This window comes from Palaemon carinicauda, chromosome 15 (genome assembly GCF_036898095.1).
Source record: "Palaemon carinicauda isolate YSFRI2023 chromosome 15, ASM3689809v2, whole genome shotgun sequence".
Lineage (NCBI taxonomy): Eukaryota > Metazoa > Arthropoda > Malacostraca > Decapoda > Palaemonidae > Palaemon > Palaemon carinicauda.
Window position 1 is genome coordinate 138,496,434 of NC_090739.1, and position 24,970 is coordinate 138,521,403.

Consider the following 24,970-nt stretch of genomic DNA (forward strand, 5'->3'; position numbering starts at 1 on the left):
AATGTCTTTGTGCCCTCATTAGAGCCTTGTACTAACATATAAAGGTTTAAAGGCCGCTCATGAATAACAGAGGCAAGGGACAGTGACATAGCCCTATCAAGCAGGACAATGCCCTAGAGACTGATCATACATACATATGATCAGGGCCCAAGCCCCCTCTCCACCCAAGCTAGGACAAAGGAGGGCCAGGCAATGGCTGCTGATGACTCAGCAGATAGACCTATAGGCTCATCCAAATCCTCATCCTTAGCTCACAAGGATGGTGAGGTTGCAGCGACCAAAGAAACCAATGAGTTTAAGCGTGACTCAAACCCCAGTCTGGCTTTCACTAGTCAGGGACGTTACCACATCGGCCACTTCAACCCTTTTTACCTTATATTCATAAAAAAGAAAAATTAATTGTGACAGCATTTGCATGACAACAGATCGCCACTGCTGTGGTTAGGCCTGACTGGCTGACGTTCTGGCGAGCATCCTTTCTAATGAAACTAGGACGGGAATCAGGCACCTTTACCTTTAACTTCACCCTCCTGGGAATCCTGCAACCCCCCCCCCCCCTGTGTCAACCCTCCCGGTACCTCCAACAGCAGATTATTCCATATCGATGATGAATGGACAGTATGTGTCAGTGGGGCTCTAATGATAAGGTAGTACAAAGTGAAGATTGTAGGCTGGATTAGTCGGAGGATTCTGGTATAGTGGTTTACTGAAGCTGTAGCCTAATCGCCTGGGGGAGGATATACAGTACATGGAATCACAAATGCATATATATATATATATATATATATATATATATATATATATATATATATATATCCTAATTCTTGTATGAAGATATGTGTTGTACGTTAAGGTAAATGAACTGTATAATCATGAGAATTCCACAAAACCTATAAGTCAGCATGTTGTTGTAGCAAGATTGCATTTTGATAGCGAGGGGTAGTTAGTTGCCTTTGAGCGCTCAAGTAGACAAGGCTCTCTCCTGAGAGAGTGTTAGCTGTGTACAGTCTTCTTAACGAACCTTTTGTAATAAAGTGAAAAAACCCATGTTCCGATGTCTCATTATCCGTCAACATGGGACATATATATATATATATATATATATATATATATATATACATTAATATATATATATATATATATATATATATATATATATATATATATATATTATATATATTCAAATAAGCCATATATTATACTACCTTAATATCTGGATCCTCTCTATACCTTGGAATCAGAGACCCAAGGAGGAATCAATTCAAAGATAATAGCTTCTGGTCGGCCGAGGAATCGAATCCTGGTCCAAGAAACTAGCACGACAGTGATATACCACATAACCACGAAGACACACACACACACACACACATATATATATATATGTATATATATGCGTGTGTGTGTGTGTGTAAGTGTGTCTGTTTTGTCAGAGACAAGATATAAGCGACAGAAAATGTAATATAGGCAGAGTTGGTCATGAAATAGAAGAGGATATAAAACCAACCTTTTGAAAGAAGTATTTATGATCATCATATAGAAAAGTGAACAACAGAAAAATCACAAATGAAAGTAAAAGATAGGAAATGTGTTTTTATTTCTTCCCTAAACCATTTTACGTATTTCACTTTGTCTCCATGAATTATGTTCAAACGTTGATCCCAACTGGAAGTACGGCAGTATCATAAGCATGTATTTCCTGCTTACTGGATGATTTAATACGCTGGCATATTTCTTGGTAGTAAAGAAATTGAAAGAAGTTAATGATACCAATTTGTTCTCTTTGAAAGGAGGCGTGTAACAATTTGTATGTTTTTTTTTTTTCCTTTCATTTTAAACCGGTTTCCAGCACGTTTTGTCAAGATGAGTACGTTGTACTTAAGCTGACACGCAATCTACACCTGCAGGGATACCTTACCTTAGTTAGATAGGCCCTGAGCATCACAAGGAACTGGCTATCCTTTCATGAATCCAGCCAATGAATCCTTTTGAGGCCCTTTGCGAAAATAGGCGTCGGAGGAGATGATGATGATATTTAGTTTTAAAACACGTATACTCCAGTTAATGTTTTATAAAATGATTTTTTATATATGAAATGTTAGCAATTGCTTTAATGCTTTAATAGTAATCTTACAGTGTCTTATCCTCACACCAGGGCCTATTAGTATTTGGAAACTTTTTATAAAATATCACCCCTTAAAAATTTGTTCTCTATGAATAACAATTACAAAAGATCTGCAATAATAAAGATTTCTTTTTTATCCACAAGGGAGAACTTGGTGATCTATGGCTAATGTACGTCACTACTTTTCATATATAGGTTATGTAAGGATATATTTTACCTTTAGTTCCCTTTTCCTGGGCAATCAAGACCACTTTTTTATGTAATCTCTCTCTCATTCTCTCTCTCTCTCTCTCTCTCTCTCTCTCTCTCTCTCTCTCTCTCTCTCTCCTCTCTCTCTCTCTCTCTCTCTCAAGTAATTTTTCTATTTCTATGTGTGGTGGTTTTTGATAATAACTTCTCAGTTGTTTTTCTTTTATAATGAATACCCTGAATGGCCTTCTACATTCAAGAACCCGGGTATATAGCCTAAATGTAATGTATTTATTTCTCTCTCTCTCTCTCTCTCTCTCTCTCTCTCTCTCTCTCTCTCTCTCTCTCTCTCTCTCTCTCTCTCTCTTCTACAAGGTGGTAATGACACCATTTCATAAGATAATATTCTGTAAAACTTATTTTTAAATTGATTTTTCATAATGTCATCTGCTCTTCTGAAAATAAAAACCCCAAATGTGCCATTTAAAATAATATATGAGATTAATCTTTTCATGAAAGAGTAGACACTCATGCACCTGCAAGGCTTCGGATAAAAAAGGAGGGATTGATGTAGTGTTACTGAAGACTGCAGAAAACTTTAGAAGTTTGGTCCAAACAGAAATATGTCATAATGATGCTCGAAAACTGACAGAAATTGTGACTTCCTCAGCTATCCCTTGAGATCATTCGGTAAAGTCATTGGTATTCTAACAATAGAAGTTTGGTCTAAACAGAAATGTGTCATAATGTTGCTCGAAAACCAACATAAATTGTGCCTTCTTCAGCCATCCCTCGAGTTCACTCGGTAAAGTAATTGGTATTCCACCAATAGAAGTTTGGTCTAAACAGAAATGTGTCATAATGATGCTCGAAAACCGACAGAAAATGTGACTTCCTCAGCCATCCCTTGAGATCATTCGGTAAAGTCATTGGTATTCTACCAATAGAAGTTTGGCCTAAACAGAAATGTGTCATAATGATGCTCGAAAACCGACAGAAATTGTGACTTCCTCATCCATCCCTTGAGATCACTCGGTAAAGTCATTGGTATTCCACCAATAGAAGTTTGGTCTAAACAGAAATATGTCATAATGATGCTCGAAAACCGACAGAAATTGTGACTTCCTCATCCATCCCTTGAGATCACTCGGTAAAGTCATTGGTATTCTACCAATAGAAGTTTGGTCTAAACAGAAATGTGTCATAATGTTGCTCGAAAACCAACAGAAATTGTGACTTCCTCAGCCAAATTGTGACCTCCTCAGCTATCCCTTGAGTTCACTTGGTAAAATCGTTGGTATTCTAACTTTAGAAGTTTTGTCTAAACAGAAATGTGTCATAATAATGCTCGATAACCAGCAGAAATTGTGACTTCCTCAGCTATCCCTTGAGTTCACTCGGTAAAATCGTTGGTATTTTAACTTTAGAAGTTAAGTCTAAACAGAAATGTGTCATAATAATGCTCGATAACCAACAGAAATTGTGACTTCCTCAGCCATCCCTTGAGTTCACTCGGTAAAATCGTTGGTATTTTAACTTTAGAAGTTAAATCTAAACAGAAATGTGTCATAATAATGCTCGATAACCAGCAGAAATTGTGACTTCCTCAGCCATCCCTTGAGTTCACTCGGTAAAATCGTTGGTATTTTAACTTTAGAAGTTAAATCTAAATAGAAATGTGTCATAATAATGCTCGATAACCAACAGAATTTGTGACTTCCTCAGCCATCCCTTGAGTTGACTTGGTAAAGTCGTTGATATTGAAATGCTTCGGCTGATCTTCAATTAATTGCATAAAAGATTTTGATGTTCTGTAGTTTAAGGTAAGACCCACCTCCCTACCCTTGCCCCTCAACTCTCTCTCTCTCTCTCTCTCTCTCTCTCTCTCTCTCTCTCTCTCTCTCTCTCTCTCTCTCTCTCTCTCTCTCATTTGTAAATTTATTTTATCAATGTTGAGGCGATCTTCTCATGCAGATTAATGTCAGGGTCAAACCCACAGGATTATTAACCTTTTCGGGGCAAGATGATGGCCATCTTGTTTACTCTTCTTGCCATTATGGCTATGATGTTTACATTTAAGTTAAGTAATCAATAGATAATACTTTTGTTGTTGTCTCCCTGTTGGTAAAATACATAGAATTTAGTTTATTTTTATTTATATTTTATTTTAGCATTTTTAATCTTCGAAAATCTTTATACTCGTAAGCTTCACTGCATTGATCACAGTCGGGTATTTTACTTCATTATCTAATTTAGATAAATATTTTATCTTGTAGCCCTCAAGCGGATGATAATGCATGAAAAACACTAAAAATTAACTTTGATTCTTTTAAAGATTTTATTTTATAAAGTCTTCCTTGTAGGAAGATTATGACGTCCGCAAGGATTTTTCTTATTTTTTTTTTTTTTTTTTTTTCCAATTATGTTTAGTTGTTATACATTCTTAAAGGCGATAATCATTGTGGTGTTAGGTAAAACGAACAAGTAAAATGCAATAATGCATAGCAAAAAAAAAAAAAAAAAAAAAAAAAAAAAACAAACAGTTTTTTCAAAAGTTTGAAAAATACTGTTACTTACAGTACATTTATATACAAACTAAGAGTAAATAGGCGTGGGAGGAGATGATGATGATGATGATGAAGTAGAGTAAAAAGGATTATTGAGTTATGCTGTTTTAGCTTTTTCATTTGGCTATGGTAGTCTGTGAAGTAACTGTTTAAGTGCGTGTGTGCGCGCTTGTTTGTGTGCGTGTATCTATGTATATATATATATATATATATATATATATATATATATATATATATATATATATATATAATGTATATGTATATAATGTGTGTATATATATATATATATATATATATATATATATATATATATATAATGTATATGTATATAATGTGTGTGTGTGTATATATATATATATATATATATATATATATTTATTTATTTATTTATTTATTCTTAAAACCTACAAGGAAACGTGATGCTCAGAAGCAGAAAAAAACGAGAAAATTGAATTATAAGAGTGTATTCTAACTAATTTTAGTTTCAACTTCAAGAGTCCTCTTGAAGAAGTAACACGTAACTGGCCAGGATTCATTCTTTTATGTTCATTTTCCCCGTGTTTTTTTTTCTTTTGAAAAATATAGAGTAGTGTTTTTACGTATATATACAGTATAGGTATGCAATGCAACAATGCTACCCCATAGAACGAGCAAACCATTTTCAGACATTCATATGTCATTTGAATTATGACTTTCAAGGTATTTAGACAAGTTCAAGTTAATTTCACCTTAACTATCATTTTCCTTCAATAACTATTGCCGTCATCTCGATGACATCCATTCAGGATAAACAGTATATCTCTTTTTATGTGAATTATCAATGGTATACAATTATTATTATTATTATTATTATTATTATTATTATTATTATTATTATGGTCATTGTTATTATTATTATTATTATTATTGTTGTGTTGTTGTTATTATTACTATTATTATTGTTATTAATATTATTATTATTATTATTATTATTATTATTATTATTCAAATTCAAATTCAAATTCAAATTCAAATTCTTTATTTCAGCTGTAGAGCCATATACAAAATATTACAATAAAATTAATAGCTATATACAAATATATTAGGAATAAAACAAAAGGTCTAAACACAGAAAATGTGTTTAGACCACTCTTTAAAAACTAATGATTTTTTAAAACTATCACTGTTGTTATTATTATTATTATTATTATTATTATTATTATTATTGCTAGCTAATCTACAACTCTAGTTGGAAAAGCAAAATGCCACAAGTCCAATGGCTCCAACAGGGAAAAATAGCCCAGTGAGAAAAGGAAATAACGAAATCAATAAACGATATAAGAAGTAATGAACAATTAAAATAAAATATTTTAAAAACATTAACAACATTAAAACAGACATTCCATTCAAAAACTATAAAAAGACTTATAGAAATTAACTATATATGGCAGTTATTGGAATTCCCCCCCCCCTTGCGTTCAATTTCTACAAGTAATTGAAAATTTCCCAAATATGGATTTACTTGTTCGGGATATCATCGCGCACCTGATCGGGACTTTCTTCCAGATCATCCAGGCCGTGACGTCATTGTAGAGTCACCTGGAACTAGTTTTTGCCCTCCTGGTCAACAGCCTGTCTGTGCTACTGGCTGTTGGAAAAACAAGTTGTGCTTGCGTCAGGCCAGCTGAATCTGGGAAGAATGAACGAATATGTGTGTGTGTCTGTGTGTTTGTCTAAGCTGCCTTTTTAAGAGGTGGAGCGCACTGTTAAAAAAAAAACCGTAATTTTAATCTGAAATTCACCGTGAAAATATATTATTCTCAGCCGTATTTCAGTAAAATACAGGCGACCGTAATTTTATCTTACTTTGTTATTATCTTTTACGGGTTGGTGACCATAATATCATTCCTTCACGTCAGTATATCCGTTTTCATAACGGTAAAAATCCTAGAATAAATGTTATCAGGCATTTACCATTTTTTACGACAAATTTTAAACATTGTAATTTTACCGCTTGAATAACTTTAGCTTTTTAAAACTGACATTTTAATGCGTTTAGAGTTAGAAACATTGGGGAAATGTTTCGAATTCAATGGAAATGGAGATACAGTAATATTATTAATTATTATTATTATTAGTAGTAGTAGTAGTAGTAGTAGTATTAATAATTATTATCAATTATTAATATTATTATCATTGTTGTTGTTGGTTATTACTATTATTATTATTATTATTATTATCATTACTATTATTGTTATTATTATTAAGTATCATTATTATACTTTATACTTGAGTATGTGAGTAATGCGCAGTGTACCATTTTTATGGGGCTAATACCGGAAACATTTAACCCTTAAAGGGCTGCCCAAGAACTTCTAACGGATCGCCTACGATATGTTCGTAAAAGGTCTTAAGACGAAAACTCCTTGCGTTACATAGAAGGATTTTAGAATGAAGTCAAAGACGCCCAGACTGTTTTTTTTTTACTCAAAATGAATTTATAGGGTTCACCTTGCGGCGCAGGTACTTAGTTCAATACGTGTTTACCTCGTGTTCAGTGGTCACAATTTTTTTTTTTTTTTTTTTTTTTTTTTTTTTTTTTTTTTTTTTTTTTTTTTTTTTTGTGATTGGGATTTCCTGAGCCAATATTTACCTTTTGCTCTGTAGATAAATGAAACTAAAGTGGAGGATTTTTACATACATATATATTCAATTATTCATAATAAAAAAAAATCAAAGTATAATATACAGTACATGGCTAAATCGGATATACAGAATATACAATTTCTTGAACCTCTTATGTTTTGTTCGTATTTTTTGAAGTGTAAGAAAGATATCAGAGATATTTCTGAATTTAAGCATCTGTACCAATTAAGTTTTATCAGACCATAATTATCATAAGTAATAATAATAATGATAATAATAATAATAATAATAATAATATTAATAATAATAATATTATTATTATTATTATTATTATTATTATTATTATTATTATTATTATTATTACCAGCTAAAGCAAAATGCTATTAGCCAAAGGGATCCAACAGGAAAAAATACCCCAGTAAGGAAATAAGGAAATAAATAAACGATATAAGAAGTAATGAAAGATTAAAATAAAATATTTAAAAATAAAACATGAATAACATTAAAACAGATATTTCATATATAAACTATCAAAAAGGCTTATTTTAGTCTGTTCAACATAAAAACATTTGTTGCAAGTTTGAACTTTTGAAGTTCTGTTGATTCAACTACCCGATTAGGAAGATCATACAGTTGGACACATAAATTCCTGACACACCTGGCTCTGAGGAAGTTCACCCTGCCACACCAGTACTGCGAGGCGAGTAACCAATCAGATAATGTAGGGAGAGATGGCAGAGAACTGGCGTGAACTCGTCGTGAACTGGAGTGAACTCGTCGTGAACCTGTCGTGATATCGTGGCATGTCGTGACGAGAATTTTGAAATGTTCAAAATTTTGGTCACGACAAAATTTCGTGAACTATGCGCGAACTGTTTGTGAACTCGTCGGGACGATGCGGGAAGTGCGCAAACTATGCTAAAATTATGCATGAACTCGTCGTGAACTCGTCGTGCCAGTTCGTGTCAATGTGGACAGGTGAGCTGTGATTCTGAGGTAATTTTTTTTTTTTTTATTTTCCAGTTCGTGCCACAAAATGTCATGACTTGCCACGACAAATTCGTGGCAAAAAGTCGTGCATGTGTCAGCCTGGCATTACTCACAGGAACTCGACGTACAGTAGGAGTTTGACAGGGTACAATTCCTCAGAGAGAGGTGTGTCAGAAATTTCTGGTGGGGAGGGAGTGAGGAGGGCTTGTAAGGAACCTGTTAGGAGGAGAAGATTGAGAGGGAGGCAGAGAATTAGATGGCGAGCTAAGGTGAAGGATGATATGGAGAGAAGAGGTTTGGTGGAAGAGGATGCCTTTGATAGAAATCGTCTAAACTTTACATATGGTTCAACTGATATTAAAGATATATATTTAAATAAAGTTATCAGCTTCTTGCATATGTTCAACTATATGAATATTAAAATCATTTGAATAAACAATATACAATAACCTATTTATAATCAGCAATGTTTTATTGTACTGATAGTCATCCACTCTTAGTACCAAGTTGGTTCATTAACTCTGTACAGCAATATTTGATTAACTCAATGCAGCAATGTTTGATGACTCTGCCATTCCAAAAGAGGTTGACTTTGCTTCTGCTGTGCAGCCCATCAAACCAGGTTCTCTGTATTCCTCTGAAATAAAATTTTGAATATAATAGGTAATAGGTGTTTAAACATTCTTTGGCTTGAATATCCGGGGCATTTAAATTCTTATGATTGCCAAAATAACGATCAAGTTAAGAGTTTCGTATCCACTTATGGTTTTATAATATTCAACAATTGGTTTCTTACTAGTTAGAAGAAAAAAAAAGTGGCCTACTGGATGCAAACTTCATTTGCCAAATTTATACGTTTGCAATCTTAAAAGTCTTATATTGAATCAAATATACACTAGTTACAACAAAAAAATATACATCATAGTACTTCTGGATTAGATTACTGATTTTATATACATACTATTAAAATATAAATAAGAACAACTTACCTATAAAATCATAAACCATACTCATGTACTTCTCTTCTCCTAAGAATCTCATGATTGAAATATGAGGTATTTTTTCCTCTTCTGGTATTATGAGCAATCTAACTGGACACACTTTTGTTGCTGCATTAATGACAGGCACCATTTCTGAATAGGGAGTGATTTTATCTGCCTTACTGAAATAAATAGAACTTAGTTAGCAGGCTAGATGGGCATTGATATTAATGTTTGACAAACAGGGTGAAATAAAGAGCTTGAGGCAAGATAAGTCTTTTTCTGGTATAGTATTAGATCTTATTGGACCTTTCTCCACTACTAGTAATGGTGAAAATTTAACCAGTCAGAGGGTAGTGCTGAAAACATGACCCACTTTCTGCTACATCTGTTACTTCTTATAAGTAACGCGAAGACTCAATGTAAGAAGTATTAATTTACGTCATGAATACAAAACAATATATTTTCAAATGACTATAATTTTGCATGTACAAAGAAACTGGCTGGGTCCAAAGCGATGGAAAAATACAAAGTTTGTCTTTTGGATAAATTGCAAGTTACTTAATAATGGCACATTGTTACAATTCATATTTCCACTTATTCCAGCTATGGTAATTATACATCTTGATCCTTTTGGTTTAATGAATTGGTTTAAACTTCGTTAACCATATAGCCTAACGTTTCTAATCGTAATAAATATAAGATTGTATCGAGACTATATTGTCCCCTTATGGTCTAATGGTAAGACAAGGACCGGATAGCTATAAGGGTGTGTACGTACTATACAGGATATGCCATTGGTGAACGTGATATTGTGGTTTTTGGAGATACTACTCACTGTTGCAGTGTGTATTTTTGTGATGTGATATTAATGTATACCAAAATTTGTTTAATGAATAACTTGAATTGTCAGTAGACAACTTACCTGTGAACAAACATCGTAGGTTTTGGGCATGGTGTAGTTAACGAAAATTCCTCAGCCTCGTTCATGCTTGACAAATCAACAAACTTTCTGGCTAATCTGAAACAAGAATGAATATTTTACTTCTAGATAGTTATAATATACTATGGTCTGAAAGCAATTAGGATTTCATAAACACGAAGGATCTGTCCTGAAGACCTACCAAAAAAAAAAAAAAGTATCGCAGGGCAATTTGAGAGAACAAAATGCTATTAAACTTTTTAAGCAATTTGTAGCATATTCTCAAAAAGATTTTAAAACAAAACTGGGGAAATTCATTACATTATCATCCACCATTGTAGACAAACTTTTCATATATAAGATAGGATTTTGCCTGTCGATGAATTTCTAAAATATCTGATCAGTTATTTCAGCCTTATGCATATGTATCTTGAGCATTTTCACACTTAAATAAAAAAGTGTTGCTTGTGGTACTTCTATACTTAGGGAATATGATGATAATATCCACGAATAAAGATTGATATATTCAACAAAATGCACAGTTATTTTGAAGAGATTCCCTTAATTAATTTCAATTGTGGTGGCCTGTTGGTAACGTCCTCTCAAACTCGTTAGTTCCTGTGGTCGCTGCCACCTCACCATCCTTGTGAGCTAAGGATGAGGATTTGGGGGGAGAGAAATCAGCAGCCTTGGTTCTAGCTTGGGTGGAGAAGGGACTTGGGGGCTAATCATCTGTATATATTGTCAGTCTCTAGGGCACTGTCCTGCTTGATAGGGCAATGCTACAGCCTCTTGCCTGTGCCATTTATGAGTGGCCTTTAAAATGCAGGACGTTTCAAACCTGTTGTTCATTATATAAACAGGGAAGATTCCTATATGTAAATATTTCATATCCAGTGTCTTAAGCAAAATACTGAGCTTGAGACCCAATGTCTACAATTTTGTTACTGGGAATACTCAAAACTACATGATAGAAAATAACAAAAACATGTAAAGGTGTTTACTTCAATGACAAATACTGTATACAGGATCAATGTTTTTAAGCATAAATTTACCTTTTACTCTAGTTATAAAATCTCTTCAAAATTATTTCTGCAGGGGAATCAATATTTCAATTTTAAAGAAAATCATAAATTACTTACTTGACGCTTAACTTGGCAAGGTCACTATATCTTGGATTCACTGCATTTCCAACACCAGACTCCATACCAGCTTTTGTTACTGAAAGAAAATATCAAGGAAATCAAATATTTTGCACTAGGAAAGTAAAAACAATTAGGATATTGTACTGTAATAACTAAAAAATACCTGTACTCTATGAATATTAGGTTAGCCAGGTGAATAGTGTTTGTATGAAAGAAAATAATACAATAATACTTTTAAAACAGTGATTACCTTCTCACAAACAGGTTTGATATGAGTGATTTTTCATAACTGACTAATATTCACATGTAAGAAGCCTACTAAAATGAGAGGCATGTGTTAAAAATACTGTAATAGAATTTAAAAAAAGAGATAATGATATCGAACAAATGAATGTCTACATACACAATCTATAGATAAGAAAAATTTTCATATTAGTACATGGTATTTTAGTGTTATACGGACTTGTATGCTTTTGAACATTTTCATAAGCACTACTACCTTAAATACCTTTCTAAAATTTCTTAAAAAAAAATTTCTGGCACTGGGCAAAATAGGGAAGTGATACTTCAAAAGATTGGTTTCCATTTCAAAGGGAGAACAGATCCTTCTAATATCTTCAAGTATTCCCTCAAACCGATGATGACATCCAATGTTTCCGAGCAGCATAAGGGACTGAGTGCTTGCTATGCAAAATCATTAAGTAAGATGGAAGCTTGGGCATGGACCAACACTCACAAACATGACCAAGCCACCCGATGTCGGATGGTGAGGGGAAAACTAGACAACTTAATAGGTAACCCTACTGTAGGGTGCAAACTGCTAAGAGTCATGAAATAAGTACTGTAAAGTATTCTGATTCTCACATTAATACCTATACACAGTGTATCTTTCATTCTCTTAGAAGTATCTGTGGTCTCTTCTTAAGAGGCTAACCTATAAGGCAGTGGGACTACGCACTTGGATTAGCCAATTAGACATTACTTATGATTTTAATACCTGATCTTGTTTGTAAAATACCAAAAAAAAAGTAAGAGGCAACTGTACTGCAAAATTGGTGAAGAGAACGAGTAAAAGCACGTAAAATTTTTCATCATACTGTTCATAAGTATTCGCAAATGTTTGTACGTATATTGCACATGGACTCAAGTTCATACATTCATGGTGGGTCAAAACAATGAAAAAATCTATAAAAAGGGGACAGAATGTTTCCTAGATATGGAAAAATTACAAAGCCTTCCCTGCAAACCTCTGTCAGGTACCAAGGAAAATGCACAATTTCTTTAAGTACTGTAAAGACATTTGAAGCCTTAATGTGAAGTTCCCCACAGAAGCTGGGCCAGGGTAAATTCTAATTCAAGTCTCAGTCATGGATAGAATCTTTGCTACAAAGGAAGCTACAAATGTTAAGAATGTTATGAACTATTTTTACACTATATAGTTAACTCAGAGAAAAAATCTCTTCAAACAATGTAATTTTTAGAATCCTGTGTAGGGTAACTTTTGTTCTACACCCTAAACCCTGTACCAGTAAGTAATAATTACTGGTTATTTATAATTTTATTAAAACATATTTGATCAATGAAAAATAATAAATGCAATCAAATTTCAGAACATTTTAAGCGATTAGCAAAATTCTTCTAAATAATCGAGTTAGAAATAGAAAGGCTTTTCAATTAATTTTAATTACTACATGCCACAAATATAATGAAACATTTCCAGTAGACTAATCACAAGCATAAAAAAAAAAACCGACTTTCGTATCTATTTATAAACATATCTAATTTCCAATGTTAGAACAGATAAAAAGTTTAGGCATCTTTTTTTCTAAGCTAACAAACTATTCTTCTTTGCTTTCAGCTTTTCCCATTTCTGTATGTGGTCACTGTTTCTAGTCAGCCTTCTCCATCTTCCTCTGCCCCGTTGGTAGTTGCTAACAGAGAGGTGATGTGAATGCAAGTAAAGTTTATTTAACAAATAACAAGGTTATATACAAGCAGTTGCGAGCAAGAATGTCACTAAAATTCTAACAAATGTGATGGCAAACTTAAACAGGTTCTATTAGTGTGTGAGAGAGCGAGAGATAAAAAAAAGCAGTAGCATTTATGAGCGTATATGAAACACATGCAGTACATGGTGCCCTCTTCCCCCTAAAATAGACTAATGAGAAATAGCGTGTCTTGTTTTAAAGAGGCGAGCTGTAGGGTGTCATCTTGCAGAAGATGCGCAGGTTTTAGGCGATCAATGGAGACAGTCTTCTTTGCCACTAATGTTAATTAAGAAAGCCTTCTGTGTGCAACGGATTATGAGGAAAGGGCCTGTGTAAGGGGGTGTCAGCAGTGGTTGGCTAGTGTTTTTACGCTGGAACACGTGTATTATGATGTGTAAATCTTTTGGTATGTTGTGCTTCGTTTGGGGCTTGTAAGTCTGACATCGTGGAGTAGATTTTCCCACAATGTGACGTAGGTGCTGGAAATTGTTGGAGGAACATGCAAACGGCATAAATTTAGCAGGTACAACTAACGGGTTCCCATACACCATTTCAGCCACTGAGACCTCGAGGTCATCCTTAGGCATGGTCCTAAATCCTAGGAGGACCCAGGGAAGCTGAGTAAACCAGTTGGAGTCATTGCAGCGGGGCATCACACCTGCTTTGAAGGTGCAATGATGATGTTTAACCATTCCGTAGGCTGCATGGTTGTAGGCGTTTGTCTTATCTAAGGTGATGCCCAGGAGATTTGCTAATGATCTCCACAATTGAAAGGTGAAAGTGGTACCCCTCTCAGAAGTAATATGCTCAGGGATACCCTGAGAGTAAGGTAGATGTACATGAGGCGGACGTTGCAGTTTGCATGGGAATGGTTTTAAGGTTACGAGTGGAGTGGTCAGTGATGGTAAACAGGTAACAATGCCCTTGTGATGTGAGTAGGGGACCTGCCATGTCGACGTGAATGTGGTCAAAACGACGCTGAGGTTAAGGAAAGGTACCCACTCCTGAATCCGTGTCGATATACTTTGGGGGTTTGGCAGGAAATACAGGGATGGACCCAATCGTCAGCATCATAGTAATTCCATGCCAAATGGACATCGTCTTCAGTGGCTGTGCAGTATATTGACACGAGGAATGTGAGAGGCCCTGGATAAAAGCAAACACCTGTTGGCGTATTTAAGCAGGTATCCACGGTCGGGGTCTACCAGTGCTGACATAACAGAGGAATGTGTAAGATGTCCTGCGTGCTTGGTACTCTGGATATTTTTGTGGGGCTTCTGCCAAGGTGTTGTAATCCAATCCCAGGTGAATTGTGGCCAATGTGCTTGTAATCATACACTTGTGGTAAAATGTCATTCAATAGTTTATCATTCCACCAGAGCTTTGGCCCCACCTCCATGTTCATAACCCTTTTACCCATGTGTTCATCTTCTCTCCTCATGACATGACCAAACCATTTCAGTCTTCTTTCCAGACCAGTTCACTATGGATTTTATACTTTTTTGTGACACCGCACATCCACCTCAGCATTCTCATCTCGGCTACTTCCATTCTTCTCTCTTGCTCTATCTTTATTGGCCAATTCTCTGCCCCATAGAGCATGGTTTGTCAAATTATGCTTTTAATAAAACGTTCTCTTAACTTTTGCACTGATCCTCGTATCACAAAGTATCCCTGATCATTTTCTCCAATTCATCCATGCACACTCAATTCTGTGATTGACTTCTGCATCCAGGTTTCTACTTTCATTCATAACAGACCAAAGATATTTGAAGGAGCTAACCTTTTTATCTCTTTGGCCTAATTTTACTGTTCCTGCCATGCCTCTCCGCCTGTCCACATAACAAAGCATATAGATACAGTAGGTTCTAAATACTCAATAATACTATAGCTGCATCGACCATTACTATTCTTAGTGTTGGCACAACTTATGTTATCTAACATATTATCTTCCACTTTTTTCATATGCCCTCTTATCTTCTATTTTCATAAATATTTATGAAAAATATTTCCATATACACCCCCATCCCTCAATCTACAACCCAGTGCTCAAAAGAAAGATTCCATCCAGTCAGAAGATATTACAGAACACCCTAATGATGATTGTGTCAGTAATTGTGTGCTCTTAGTAAGTAGTGTGGCCACAAGTACTTTCTAGTGTGTAAAGCCATACAGAAGTATTCAATTGTCTCTTGGTTACAGAACGAATGGGAAAAATGCACGCTAATAGAAGTTACAGAAAACGAATCTTCAGCATTGTGGATTATTAGCTGTCAAAGATTTCGCCATAATACGTTATTCTTAAATTGTACTTTAGAGTTTCAAAGTTCTTTACTTATAAAATGATTCCTAAACTTTTCATTCCATTCCGAGACTGCCACATTTCTTTACTACTAGGTGGAGATAGGTGTCTAGAAATGTACTTTACAACTAGAGTCTAATTACTTACTTTACTTTAAGAGTTCTAATTGCCTTAGAGTCGGAAATATCGCACATTTGAAGCATCTATAACCGCATCAAGCAGACGAAAATGGACTGCTTTACATACAAATCCCACTGACTTACTCCATTTATGCACTTAAATATATTTTTTATCATCTTGCATTCCTGAGAATAAAATGCCACGATCCTGGTCCTTAATAACAAAATCATGATTATTTAAAAAAAAAAAAAAAAATGGGGAAAATAATTTTCTAAAGTACTGCAACGAACCTTCTCATTACCTTTAAGAAAATTGGCTGAACACAAAAAATAACTCACTGAAGCTGTCAAATATCTGATGTGTTACACGGAATGTAGCATCCCTGCCCTGTAGGAGAACAAGCCGTGTGAGGTAACTTCCTACACTCATTCCATGAAAGATAACATTTGTGTCGTGATAATCCAGGAAATCCACTACTCGAGAAGCTGTTACCTGTAATGAAAGGAAAGTATTAGTGTCCTAGTAAGTTTTTCAAAAGATATTTGATACGAAATTTACCGAAAAAGTAAGTGCTTTAAAAGTTTACATTACCCACAATTTTTCCTAATTTTAATTTTTTTTTATTACTTGCACTTTTGTATGGTGAGTACTACCACCACCCTAAACATAGTTAGTTGTCTGATAAATTTGCACCTGTATAGCAGTAATTACTGAATGAGAAATTACGTAATTACTTGAAAAGTAGATAAAAAAAATATTCTTCTCAGCTTAAGGCTCATTTTTCCTTTACTTACACATTCACCGAATAGTCTGCCTATTCTTTACACATTCTCCTCTTTCCTCATACACCTGATAACGCTAAGGTAACCAAACAATTCTCCTTCTCTTAAGGGGTTAAGTATTCCACTGTAATTATTCAGTGGGTACTTTCTACTTGGTAAGGGTAGAAGAGACTCTTTAGCTATAGTAAGCAGCTCTTCTGGGAGGACAGTCTAAAATTAAACCAGACTTAAGTAGTGCCGTATTCTATACCATGGTCTTCCACTGTCTTGGGTTAGAGTTCTAATGCTTGAAGATATACTCAGACACACCATTCTATCTATTTCCTTATTTCCTTTCCTCACTCTGCTATTTTCCTTGTTAAGGCCCATCGGCTTATAACATCCTGCTTTTTCAATTAGGGTTGTGGCTTATCTAGTAAAAATGATAATACGATAAGAAGCTCACTTCTGCTCCCGACTTTGGAAAAAGTATGTCCGTGACAGGCGTGGTGACATGAAGGACATCATGTCCTCTCTGAGTCCAGCCGTTAGCAAACTTGTTGGTGTGTTTCTGTTTGGCGCCAAGCCACGTGAAAAGGACGATCAACTCGGGTGGATAAACCTCATTAGCTACTCGCTGTCGTTGGTAGAGTTGTGCACCACGGAAGCAGTTAACGACCTGAAGAATACAAAAGAAATTATTCAGTATATTTAAAAACATCAACGTTTGCTTTAACGATCTCTCTCTCTCTCTCTCTCTCTCTCTCTCTCTCTCTCTCTCTCTCTCTCTCTCTTGCCTAAGGGTACACTCGGGCACACTATTCTATTTTATTTCTCTTCATTTTGTTTTGTTGACGTTTATATAGTATATATACAGTAGGAGTTATTTATTTTAATGTTACTCTTCTGGAAATATTTTATTTTTTTGTTTCCTTTCCTCACTGGGCTATTTTCCCTGTTGGAGCCCCTGGGCTTATAGCATCCTGCTTTTCCAATTAGGGTTGTAGCTTAGCATTTAATAATAATAATAATAATAATAATAATAATATAATAACACTGAACTGATGAATGCAGAATGCATATTTCACAACCGTATTCACTATTATTACAGTGAGTGACCTTATTTGAAATGCCAAAATTTTCGCGAACGAAACTCACCCAACCCATAGTCCAGTAAACCCATAGCACAGTCAATCCCTTTTATTATTATTTGATATTTTCGTCGGCCGGGTCAATAACTCCTAAACCAATAAATATATTCAAATGAAATTTTAAGTGATTAGCTAGATATATATATATATATATATATATATATATATATATATATATATATATAATATATATATATATATATATATATATATATATATATATATATATATATATATATATATATATATATATATATATATATATATATATGAGCTTTGTCTCTGCCAACGTTCATGTTCATACCTGCTATAGACATGCCCTAGGTGTAAGTTACGATTTTTAGTCAAATAATCAATGAGAAGGAGCAAATTACTCCTAGAGATTTACAGATGTCCAAATGATTTTCACAGGGTTTGAGTGATGTTATGTGAACTACATCCATACCAATTTTCGTATTGATACTTGCTATAGAAAAGTCACAGTAGCCATTTTTCGAACACCATATATTTTGGAGTTGGGAGTGGGGGTAGCAGCTGATATTTTCGGCAGCGGTGTCAATAACTCCTATACCAATAAATATATTCAAATGAAATTTTAAGGCATTATATATATATATATATATATATATATATATATATATATATATATATATATATATATATATATATATATATATATATATAAGCTTTGTTCAAACCTGCTATAGGCATGGCCTGGCTGTCACATTTGTTCGTATGTGACGACTTTCAGAAAAAAAAAAAAAAAATCAGTGAGTAGCCGCAAACTATTCCTGGAGTTTTACAGATATCTAAAAGATTTTCACAGGGGTTTGATGGATATGTGAACTAGATTCATACCAATTTTCGTATTGATATTTTCCATAGAAAAGTCATGGTAGCCAATTTTTTGATATCCGCTGGAGGCCGATTTTCGGCGGCGCCTTAAATTACGTAGAGAATTCTTCACTTATCTAAATAAATTTTTTAGGGATTTATGGGATGGATATTTACTTTGTCCATACCAATTTTCATGCTGATATCTGCCATAGAAAAGCCATAGCAAACGTTTATTTCGGTATGGGTTGAATGGTTATTTTTAGAGGTGGAGTAACTTACCTCTTGAATTTACATCATTATTCACGCCTATATCTTGTATTGTGTGTGTGTGTGTGTGTTTATGTGTGTGTGTGTGTGTGTGTTTATGTGTGTGTGTGTGTTTGTGTTTTATAATATATGAATTATTTCAACAAAACATTGCCATTTTTAGATCTTAATTTTCCAATCACTTGTGATTTGTTTTCATCTATATTTATAACTGTATGGGAATATATCTTATGTTATCGATTAGTTTTCATCTATATTTTTAACTGTATGGGAATATATCTTATGACGTTATCGATTAGTTTTTATCGATATTTATAACTGTATGGGAATATATCTTATGTTATCGTATCGATTAGTTTTCATCGATATTTATAACTGTATGGGAGTATATCATATGTTATCAGAACAAGGCCATGTTATCATGACTGAAGTAAGAGCTCTTGTGTAGGTAAAACTATTTTAAAAAGATTCAGTTGTAATCATCAGTCTAATTATGTCCGATCCTGAGGTTGAAAAAGTGCCCAGACATGTTAACATCTTGTTTCTACAAATTATCTTGATTATATAAATTTCTTTTCATAATTTTACGCTGTTTCAGTCAGCATATTGGAAAGGGTACTATAGTCAATTCTTTTTAGTGATGCAGATTTGCACGGACTCACAGGGGTGCCCTTTTAGCTCGGAAAAGTTTCCTGATCGCTGATTGGTTGGACAAGGTAATTCTAACCAATCAGCGAGCAGGACACTTTTCCTAGTTAAAAAGGGCACCGCTGCGAGTCAGTGCAAATATGCCTCATTAAAAAAAAATTGAGTATAGTTGGATGACTTTCTGGTTTATTCTTATTGACGTCTTTCTAGTTTATTCTTAATGTAGTTCATTTGTGGAGAGATGAAAGGGGAGGGAATATGATTTTAGTTTTCTTCAGTTTTAATTTTGTACATAGAAAATACAACCTCCCTTATTAATTAAATTTATCTAGCTTTTTAGGTGTAAGGAAATCTGGTTGGTATTTTCATAGCAGAAAAGCGGAAATAGACGAAAAATAAGTAATAATGATTCCTCAACCAGGCCTTGTCTAGATAATCTCCCATCCCATCTATTAGTTTTGCTATGTAGACATACCGAAGCAAACCACCACAGCACGTAACCTTTCCAGTCGCCATACTTTAATGGTTCAGTTGCCACTTTCTTCTTGTAGAGGGTAGAAGAGACTCTTTAGTATGGTAAGCAGCTCTTCAAGGAGATGGACACTCCATAGTCAAACCTTTGTTCTCTAGTCTTAGGTAGTGCCATAGCGTCTGTGCTATGGTCTTTCGCTATCTTGGGTTAGAGTTTTCTTGCTTGAGGGTACACTCAGGGACGCTGTTCTGTCTTGTTTCTCTTTCTCTTGTTTTGTTAAAGTTTTTATAGTTTATAAAGGAGATAATTATTTTAAAGATGTTACTCTTCGTAAAAATTTTATTTTTCCTTGTTTCCTTTCCTCACTGAGCTATTTTCCCTATTCTCCAACTAGGGTTGTAGTATAGCTAGTATTAATAATTAATATTCAATAGCGAGAGAGAGAGAGAGAGAGAGAGAGAGAGAGAGAGAGAGAGAGAGAGAGAGAGAGAGAGGCTGCTAAAGATCAATATTTACTTTATTAATTAAAAATAATCACAGGAAAAGATCACTTAAACGGCTTACATGTAACGGAAGGTGTCAAAACCCTAAAAGGCAAACGGGAAAAATTCACTTGACAGCTTTATTATTATTATTATTATTATTATTATTATTATTATTATTATTATTATCAAATAAGCTACAACCCTAGTTGGAAAAGTAAGATGCTACAAGCCCAAGGGCTCCAACAGGAAAAAAATAGCCCAGTAAAGAAAGGAAATAAGGAAATGAATAAACTGCAAGAGAAGGAAATAAGGAAATAAATAAACTGCAAAAGAAGTGATTAACAATTAAAGTGTACCCGAGTGTACCCTCAAGCAAGAGAACTCTACCCAAGACAGTAGAAGGCCATGGTACAGAGGCTATGGTACTACCCAAGACTAGAGAACAAAGGTTTGATTTTGCAGTGTACTTCTAGAAGAGCTGCTTACTAAATCTTAAAGAGTTCCTTCTACCCTTACCAAGAGGAAAGTAGTCAATGAACAACTACAGTGGAGTAATTAACCCCTTAAGAGGTAAAGAATTGTTTGGTGATCTTAGTGTTGTCAGGTGTATGAGGACAGAGGAGAATATGTAAAGAATAGCTGAGACTATTCGGTGTATGTGTAGGCAAAAGGAAAATGAACTGTAACCAGAGAGAAGTACTGTCTGGCTAGTCAAAGAACCCCATAACTCTTTAGCGGTAGTATCTCAACGAGTGGCTGGTGCCCTGACCAACCTACTACCTACAGCACATTTCAAACTTACCTTAGGAGTTGCACGTCGTAATTTTGAGAAAAGCTTGCTTGCTGTCATGTCGTTTCCTTATAGATGGGTATTTTATGAAGACACTTGTCTCTCAGGGACTCTTGTGTTGAGCAAAGTTATTCGGTGTCATCCAAATTCTCAAGTGAAGAGAAATTTTTTTTTTTTGCAAGCTGTTCGCTTGATCGTCCAACGGTAGCAATATAAAATGTAAATAGTAACGATCAAGTTACATAGACATAACCCCCTGTCTTCTTATCATTCCCCATATCTTCTAAATTATTCATTCCCCATATCTTCTAAATTAACACGTGAGTACTTGATAAATCTGCCCTCTTTATATGACCTAGAGATAATTGTTGGTATTATCGGAATCACTTACTTACCACGAGAGAGTTATTGGGTCATTTGACTGGCCAGACAGTACTACATTGGATTCCTCTCTCTGGTTACGGCTAATTCTTCCTTTGCCTACACACACACTACATTCTTTCCACATTCCCCTTGTCCTCATATACAAGACAACACTGAGATTACCAAACAATTCTACACTCAATAGGTTATCTACTCCATTGTAATTGTTCAGTGGTTACTTTCCTCTTGGTAAGAGTAGAAGAGAGACTTTAGCTGTGGTAAACAGCTATTCTAGGAGAAGGACATTCCAAAATTATTGTTCTCTAGCCTTAGGTAGTGCCATAACCCCTGTACCATGGTCTTCCACTGTCTTGGGATAGAGTTCTATTGCTTGAGGGTACACTCGGGCACAATATTCTATCTTATTTCTCTTCCTTTTGGTTTTTTAAGCTTTTATAGTTTATATATCAAAGATTTATTTTAATGTTACTGTTCTTAAATTGTTTCATTTTAATTGTTCATTACTTCTTTTGTAGTTTATTTTCTTATTTCCTTTCCACACTAGGCTATTTTTCCCTGTTGGAGCCCTTTGGCTTTTAGTATCTTACTTTTCCAACTAGGATTGTAGCTTAGCTAGTAATAATAATAATAGTAATAATAATAATAATAATAATAATAATAATGATGATGATGATGAGGATAATAATAATAATAATAATAATAATAATAATAATAATAATAATAAGTAAATAATGATAATAGTAATGATAATAATGAAATAGTATAATATAATAATAATGATAATAATCCATCCATCCATATACCAAAGGCACTTCCCTCAATTTTGGGGGGTAGCTGACATCAACAAGAACAAAACAAAAAAAGGGGACCTCTACTCTCTATGTTCCTCCAGCCTAACCAGGGACTCAGCCGAGTTCAGCTGGTACTGCTAGGGTGCCACAGCCCAACCTCCCACATTTCCACCACAGATGAAGCTTCATACTGCTGAGTCCCCTACTGCTGCTACCTCCGCGGTCATCTAAGGCACCGGAGGAAGCAGCAGGGCCTACCGGAACTGCGTCACAATCGCTCGCCATTCATTCCTATTTCTAGCACGCTCTCTTGCCTCTCTCACATCTATCCTCCTATCACCCAGAGCTTTCTTCACACCATCCATCCACCCAAACCTTGGCCTTCCTCTTGTACTTCTCCCATCAACTCTTGCATTCATCACCTTCTTTAGCAGACAGCCATTCTCCATTCTCTCAACATGGCCAAACCACCTCAACACATTCATATCCACTCTAGCCGCTAACTCATTTCTTACACCCGTTCTCACCCTCACCACCTCGTTCCTGACCCTATCTACTCGAGATACACCAGCCATACTCCTCAGACACTTCATCTCAAACACATTCAATTTCTGTCTCTCCATCACTTTCATTCCCCACAACTCCGATCCATACATCACAGTTGGTACAATCACTTTCTCATATAGAACTCTCTTTACATTCATGCCCAACCCTCTATTTTTTACTACTCCCTTAACTGCCCCCAACACTTTGCAACCTTCATTCACTCTCTGACGTACATCTGCTTCCACTCCACCATTTGCTGCAACAACAGACCCCAAGTACTTAAACTGATCCACCTCCTCAAGTAACTCTCCATTCAACATGACATTCAACCTTGCACCACCTTCCCTTCTCGTAAATCTCATAACCTTACTCTTACCCACATTAACTCTCAACTTCCTTCTCTCACACACCCTTCCAAATTCTGTCACTAGTCGGTCAAGCTTCTCTTCTGTGTCTGCTACCAGTACAGTATCATCCGCAAACAACAACTGATAATAATAATAATAATAAAACTTAGCAGTCTATGAATACGTAAACGGGATAAAAAGGAACTGTATAATTTTCACTTCTAGTCCCTTATAGATGGCCAATGCATCTCTCTCTCTCTCTCTCTCTCTCTCTCTCTCTCTCTCTCTCTCTCTCTCTCTCTCTCTCTCTGCATTGATAATACTGCCATCACTTGAACGAGCTTTAACAATGTGCAAAAAGAATGTCTCAAAATATCGTGAAAACAGTTTTCAACTACCGAGTGTCATATAAGAATGAATAAAATGAAAAAAACTTCTAACAGCCAGAGGCTTTTTTGTTATTTTCATTTCAGCGTGACGTTAAAAAGACGGTAATTGATGCTGAATGAAACTGTGTAGCCATACTTCGGCATCTTTATAATGATGAGATTAGACTGATACTAACAAATGTTATATTTAAGAAAAGCTATTGATATATTTTCCCTTAGAGAACTTGTATTAAGTTTGTTGTCATTAGATGTCTCACGTTACTTTATATAGATTTATTAAAGATAATTCTAGGAAATATGAAGATTAAAGGATGTTTTTTTTTTTAAGTGATGACAGCTCGCAAATAAAGCCACGTAATGTAGTTAGTGTCCCGGGCTCTTTGCGAGGTGTGCATTAATTTCAACACCGTCCCGACTCCTAGCAGTGCTGTATTGATGGCCGATTCACTTGACACGTTTTCTTTCCGACAGAAAGGCTGTCGTTTAAGCGGCGTCTAGCTTTCTAAAGGCTAATTCACGCGACCCGTTTTCTTTCCGACAGACAGGCCGTCATTTAAGCGGCTTCTAGTTTTCTATAAGCCGATTCACTCGACCTGTTTTCTTTCCGACAGACAGGCCATGGTTTAAGCGGCGTCTAGCTTTCCAAAGGCCGATTTACACGACCCATTTTCTTTCCAACAGAAAGGCTGTCGTTTAAGCGGCGTCTAGCTTTCTAAAGGCTAATTCACGCGACCCGTTTTCTTTCCGACAGACAGGCCGTCATTTAAGCGGCTTCTAGTTTTCTATAAGCCGATTCACTCGACCCGTTTTCTTTCCGACAGACAAGCCGTCGTTTATGTGGCGTCTAGCTTTCAAATGGCTGATTCAGATGACCCGTTTTCTTTATATAGATTTATTAAAGATAATTCTAGGAAATATGAAGATTAAAGGATGTTTTTTTAAAAGTGATGACAGCTCGCAAATAAAGCCACGTAATGTAGTTAGTGTCCCGGGCTCTTTGCGAGGTGTGCATTAATTTCAACACCGTCTCGACTCCTAGCAGTGCTGTATTGATGGCTGATTCACTCGACCCGTTTTCTTTCCGACAGACAGGCCATGGTTTAAGCGGCGTCTAGCTTTCCAAAGGCCGATTTACACGACCCATTTTCTTTC

General features: G+C 35.2%; 2 protein-coding genes across 3 annotated transcripts in view; one reads left to right on the forward strand and one right to left on the reverse strand.

Annotated features, from left to right (window-relative positions):
- The window catches only part of LOC137654785 (uncharacterized), a 262,756-nt gene that overhangs the window by 213,725 nt on the left and 24,061 nt on the right, over window positions 1-24,970 (forward strand). The gene's annotated exons all lie outside the window — the stretch shown is intronic.
- Window positions 8,801-21,421, reverse strand: LOC137654786 (uncharacterized). Its single transcript, XM_068388739.1, has 7 exons — window positions 21,374-21,421; window positions 17,178-17,390; window positions 16,289-16,442; window positions 11,538-11,616; window positions 10,399-10,494; window positions 9,483-9,655; window positions 8,801-9,130 (listed from the first exon to the last, which is right to left on the reverse strand). Exons 1-7 carry the CDS (start codon window positions 21,419-21,421, stop codon window positions 9,033-9,035), a joined length of 861 nt encoding a protein of 286 aa, XP_068244840.1. The 3' UTR covers window positions 8,801-9,032.

Excerpts from the sequence above, each read along its gene's own strand:
- LOC137654786 (XM_068388739.1), bottom strand. The coding sequence starts at position 21,421 with ATGACAGCAAGCAAGCTTTTCTCAAAATTACGACGTGCAACTCCTAAG. Across the intron at positions 10,495-11,537 it reads CTTGCCAAGTTAAGCGTCAA|ATTAGCCAGAAAGTTTGTTG; the intron begins GTAAGTAATTTA and ends TTCTTGTTTCAG. Across the intron at positions 9,131-9,482 it reads TATGGTTTATGATTTTATAG|AGGAATACAGAGAACCTGGT; the intron begins GTAAGTTGTTCT and ends ATTTTATTTCAG.